The 6,000-nt window shown below is 44.6% G+C and overlaps 1 protein-coding gene across 15 annotated transcripts in view; it reads left to right on the top strand.

Annotated features, from left to right (window-relative positions):
- The first annotated feature begins 1,780 nt into the window (after window positions 1-1,780).
- The window catches only part of plekha6 (pleckstrin homology domain containing, family A member 6), a 338,778-nt gene continuing 334,558 nt past the window's right edge, over window positions 1,781-6,000 (top strand). For 7 of the 15 annotated variants that reach the window (XM_063065324.1, XM_063065336.1, XM_063065325.1 and 4 more), the window contains exons 1-2: window positions 1,782-2,021; window positions 2,138-2,214. In XM_063065324.1, the coding sequence (XP_062921394.1) occupies window positions 1,839-2,021; window positions 2,138-2,214 (260 nt within the window). In that variant the 5' untranslated portion in view covers window positions 1,782-1,838. Of the gene's footprint in view, window positions 2,022-2,137; window positions 2,215-2,337; window positions 2,396-6,000 lie in introns of all 15 variants that reach the window. The other 8 variants (XM_063065330.1, XM_063065326.1, XM_063065332.1 and 5 more) reach the window with 4 other exon arrangements.

The following is a 6,000-nucleotide window of genomic DNA, read 5'->3' as shown; positions in this document are numbered from 1 at the left end:
AGGGCTCTATTAGCTTTATATGTCACCAGCACTTTCACTGGCCATCTCTCCCCACCTCTCTCAGACCTGAAAATGCCAACGATTCCTTCCCCCACCCACACCACCACAGATGCTGCTCGACTTGCCCAGCTTTTTTTCTGGCACATTCATTGCTTCTCCAGATCCCAGCATCTGAAGGCAATTGCAATGTTTCCATTCACCTTGAGAGGACTAGAGTATAAAGGCAAGGATGTAATGCTGAGATTTTATAAGGCATTGGTTGGACCACATTTAGAGTATGGTGAACAGTTTTGGGTCCCATGTCTAAGAAAGGATGTGCCGACATTGGAGAGGGTCCAGAGGAGGTTCAAGAGAGTGATTCCAGGAATGAAAGGGTTAACGCGTGAGGAGTGTTTGGTGGCTCTGGGCCTGTACTCGCTGGAGTTTAGAATGCCATTAAAACATATAGTGAAATGTGCCTTTTGCATCAATGACCAACACAGTCTGAAGATTGCCGAGGGCAGCCCGCAACTGTCACCGTAGCGTGCCTACAACTTACTAATGATAACCCTTTGAATGTGGGAGGAAACCCATGCAGCGGGGGGGGGGGGGGGGGGGTACGTACAGACAGTGGCGGGAATCGAACCCCAAGTGCGCTACCTTGGAGATGACTGAGCTGGTAGATATTGGGAGGGAAGCGATCACAGATAAATGGGGCAGTTTGTACCTGAACTGGAGGGACACCAATATCCAAGCAGGAACGTTTGCTCGTTCTGTTCCGGGGTTTAAAACTAGAGTTGCAGGGGAATGGGAACCAGTGTGACAGGTCCAACAATTAGAGTGTCTCTGGGAAAGTAGACGTTAAATCTACATACAAAGGTGGAAATTGAAAGGCTGAGGAGTGTGTGTTGTGTACTTAAGGCAGAGGTTGACAGATTCTTGATCAGTCGGGGCATGAAAGGATACGGGGAGAAGGCAGGAGATCGGGGCCGAGAGGAAAAATGGATCAGCCATGTTGAATGGTGGAGTAGACTCGATGGGCCAAATGGCCTACTTCTGCTCCTATATGGTCTTATTTCAATGCAATGAGCATTGCAGGTTAGGCAGATGAACGCAGAGAGTGATAAGCATGTGGAATTATGATGTAACCAGTAGTCAAGACTTGGCCGTGGAGGGGGAAGGACTGGCAACTCAGTGTTCTGGGATTCTAATGTTTTAAACATGATAGATTAATTGTATCATGACAGTGCCCGGAGACGACATACCGAGGCTATGTGGGTGGAACTGAGGAATAAGAAAAATATGACCACTTTTATGTTTCTTTCCCCGGAGGTTGGGTGTGATTAAAACATAGGTTTAGGATGAAATGTGAAGTATTTAAGGGGAATCTGAGGGGAAACTGCTTCTCTCAGTGTGGTGCGACTGTAGAGCGAGCAGAAATGGTGGATGCGGGTTCAATTGCAAGAAAAGTTTGGAGATCCAGGTATGATCCAGGTGTGGGCAGAAAAACAGGTCGGCACGGACTAGATGGGCCGAAGATCTTGCTTCTGTGCTGCAGTGCTCCGTGACATTCCTATCCAAATTCCTTCCTGCAATTTCCCCCAACGCCATTCAACTCCACCACCCCTCCCAATACCATCCAAATCCCTCTCATCACCCATCTCCCACAGCACCAGTGCTTCCAGCACCACCGAACCAAGATCCCTCCCCTCCTCCCGTCTTCCCCAACTCCCATCTGAATCACCAGCCCTCCTGTCACAGACCCGACCCTCCCCTCCCCGCGCCTGGTCACTGCAGGGAGCCGAGGGAGGCAGGGTTCCAACCTCGGGAACAGCGCCTACTGTGGGCGTTGATCCCGAATGCTCGCCTATCCTTTCACACTAGGAAGCAAGATCCAGAGAGGGAAGAAAAAGGAGGAGAGCCGCCCACCTCTCTCACCCCACCGTTTCCACAGGAATCCCAGAGCACCCGGGTCAAATGGAGAACCTACCCGAGCCCTGGAATTACGGTGTAACGCGGGACGGCCGCCTGTTTTTCATAGAGTTGAGTATTTGTTACTCTGTAGCCACCTCCTTTGCAGTCGCAACAGGAAAAGCACCAGTTAATTCACAACTTCCAAACACACTTTCATTCATTAAATCTTCTCTTGGTTTTGTAGCGATTTGACCCATTCCACCAGCTGGCTTCATCCCGAAACGGGACGGCCGCTTCGGACCGGACACCGGCGCCGCCCAGGTAAAGCAATGGCAGCAAGGTGTTGACGCGCTGATATCCTTTTTTAAAAGTTGTTATTGTTCGTCGCGACTTCTAAATACAGTGTTTTGTATTTTATATATATATATATATAATGAACCCCAGGACTTCCTCGTGGGTGGGAGCAAGGATTCACCTTTGAAGGCGCCACCTATTTCATTAAGTGAGTAAAAAGACTTATTTTAACCCTGACTCGCCCGAGTCAGTTCCCCCCCCCCACCCCGTGCAAGAATACTTTTGATCTCAGTGTCTCTCTTTGGCAAGATTATGTCTTCTAATATTTCGGCTTCTATTATTGATCAGCTACTTGAGTTTGGGCTGCCTATCATTTGAACCCAATTCTGATATTCACATTCGGGGAATTTTCCAGGAAGGGTCAGGACTGGGGATGGAAAGCTGGAGGGTAATTACCATGGACTATTAATGGTTGATGCTCTGCTTTGCTTGTCAGTTGATTTTTGAGACCTGTACCCAGGATTTTTGTGGTAGAGCGTTGATTTCTGCTCACTTGCCATTCCAGGAGTGAGATTGTGGTTTATATACCTGCTCTCCAGTATCTTGTAGTGAAGTACTGGTCCTTGTAACCAAATTATCTCACACACACACACACTGAATGGAGGCAAGTCATAGAAGATAGAACCATACAGCACCTTACAAGGCATTTCAGCCCACAATGTTGTGCCAACCTTGTAACCTACTCCAAAATCAACCTAACCCTTCCCACATGGCCCTCCATTTATCTTTCATCCACGTGTCTGTCTAAGAGTTTCTTAGATATCCCTGACATATCTGCCTCCACTACTACCATCCTTGGCCATGTGTCCCAGGCACTTACAACACTGTGTTAAAAAAAAAGGCGCCAATCACCTTCAAATGCTTGTCCGTCATGCAGTGTAGTATTAGGCAAAAGACAGCTGCCCCAATTAGCTGAAGTTTCATGGAAATGGTTAAAAATCTATATTAAAAAAAGATGAACTATCGTTTAACTGAGCATCAAATTATGTATTTAAATGAAATACAGAACCAATTAGAATACTACCAAATACTATAAAGTTGTGAGTTAGTTCCTAATAGTTATTGACGAAGAAATTTATTCAGTGTATGTGTTTTTTTGAATGATTGTAAATGAACAAAGTGTAGATAATGGACACCATGAGAGCCATCAGATAATACTATCGATGATTATATCCTCCAAACTTTCACTTTCACTGTAACAGTCAAGATGATTTTTGATAGTTTCAAATTCTTTGTAGTACCTGACTTGTTGAACTAGTGAAATCATTTCGTTTTTGCTCCTGGCCGCTTCTGGCATCTCCAAGCCTGAGCCCTTGAAAACGCAAGTGAGCAAAATAATTCTCAATGGTCTTACTGCTTATTTCTGGCCCCCCCCCCCAGCGTATCAGTGACAAAAATCACTGCTTTTTGAACATATAAACACGTAACTGATGCTATTTAAAAACTGTTCCCTCTAGTGTAGAGTCCAACAGCCACACAAGTGTATGTGACTAACGCTAGTTAGAAGCTGTTCAGCAACAGTCTCCTGCCCCAATTAAGCGGCATAGTGTCACAAATAAACAAAGGGAATCCAAACTATTTTCTAGATTAGATTTTGTTCTTTAAAAGTTGTCCCAAACAAGTGGCTGCCCTGATTAACTGATTGCCCAATTAACAAGAATCCACTGTATTTGACAGAACTCTCATTGCAGATGGAAATACATCTCCTTACAGAGGAAAATGCACCTAATTATTTAAAAACAAACAGCAATTTCAATGTTTTGAGTTGTGTCAGATTGTTAGATACTTGCAATGAGTAGAATGCCTTTGAACTGTGGTTGTGCCTATTTGTGATTGTCCATACCAATGTTTGAGACAGACCAGGCTTTGTCTTGGAGTTCAGTAACCCTACAAACATTCAATTCCATTTGTTTAGGTTGGTGGTGAATATTGGTAGCTTGGCATCTATTTCGATACGATTGTTTAGGAGTTAACAGAATATATCGAAATTGACGCCATCTGTGAACCCCTTAAGAGCCAAAGAAATCCGAGCCAATAGAATTCAAAGGTTAGCTGAAGGGATAGCCAATCAGGACCAAGGCAAGCGAACAGGAGGGCCTATATAAACGCCAGCACTCCTAGAGAGAAGCACCAACAACTCGTACTGAGGATGTTACCTCACCTGGTGATGAAAAGCCTGTAAGCTAATTGCCAAGTTTGGTGAACATCGCCAACATCAAATTCCATGTGTCCCTATTTAACTTAAATTGACCCTGGGATCTTTAGTTAGGGACGAAGGGGAATAAGGACAGGCTTGTGTTCCTCCTTGAGCACACAAGCTGGGGTGGGGAGGGAGTTGATCTTCTTGTTTCATACGACGATTGTTGCTGTGGTCGCATCCTTTCTGTGGTGGAGTATTCTGATCAGAGGAAGACAATCCCCAAGACGGGAATCATCCTTCCTCAAAGTTTGGGGTCGACAGCTCTTTTTCCCCATCCTTAAAATTCACTGAAGCAGTGGACACCATTGTAAGTGTATGGAACCAGAATATGTCCATTGCCAATCAGCCGGGAACGATCGTGATGGTGGAACAGGTTTGAGGGGCTGAATGTCGTCCATGTGCTTTAGTCTGGTTCTCCCTCATGCTTATTTTGTGATTGTATATCCCATGACGCTTTAACCACAGGTTGTGGAGACTAGACGGAGCCAAGCTGCACATGATGTTATCAAGAATGTTTCCAGTTTAGATGGTTTTGCAGGGGTTGCTGCTAACACAATGGGAGCGCGTTCGATTTGCTTAGAACGCCAAAATCAGTAGCTTTAATGGGTTATGTTTCTTTTGAACAGCGGATTGCATATCGATTTATCTCCGCCTGTGCACTAATCCTTGTGTTGTAATGTCTGGCTCTGGCTCATTAACTTCCTGAGATTTGCCACATGGAGAGATTGTGCAACTTTCAAACTATTTATAGAATGCAACAATAAAATACATGAACCGGGGACAGAAATTTGTATAATTCAGATTAAAAACTTTAAGAAACATGTTAAACACTTTCTGTCGTGCAAATGAGAGAACCTCGACAAATTCTTCAACCCGTCCTGCTAAATAGAATGCCTAAGTTTTTTTTAGGAATTTGTTATTTTATTTCACTTTCATTTTTCCTATATGTGTTGAAAACAATTATACTCAGTGGGCACTTTAGCCCATCCACTTCAAAGTTTGATGAGCTGTGCATTCACAAATGCTCTCCTGCACACCTCTGTTGTAGCATGTGGTTATTTGAGTTTCTGTCACCTTCCTGTCAGCTTGAATTAGTCTGACTAGTCTGATCTCTCTCATTAACATGGCTACGCAAAATAGTTGGATGTGGGATGGGCAGAAAATCTTGGTCATTGGTGTGAAGATTGGGAGAATGGGTGGCGTGTGGGTTTTCATGCGTCTGTTTGGGAGACTTCCTGATATATTAAGGCTTAACATTTTAACAACAGCTTCTTCCCCATCACCATCGGAATAGACAGTGAACCTTACTATTTTTTCTTTATTTTTGCTCTCTTTTTGCACTATGGAGAAGGAAAACTCTGATTTTTAAACCTCCGCTGCCTTGGGAATGGCTTTATGAGTAAACCCTGGGGAAGAAATCTGGAGCTCGGGTCCCTAAGGCAGTTTGATGTTGTTTACCACTTCACTCTGGCGACCTCTGAGACGACACTGGTGCCAAGCTGTATTGGCGCTTGCCCTTCCCTTGAACTACATCAGTGACGTGGAGAGGGGGA

Source organism: Mobula hypostoma, chromosome 13, assembly GCF_963921235.1.
Source record: "Mobula hypostoma chromosome 13, sMobHyp1.1, whole genome shotgun sequence".
Classification (NCBI taxonomy): Eukaryota; Metazoa; Chordata; class Chondrichthyes; order Myliobatiformes; family Myliobatidae; genus Mobula; species Mobula hypostoma.
The sequence above is the reverse complement of the archived record's forward strand: the minus strand, read 5'-3'. Positions and strand labels throughout refer to the sequence as shown.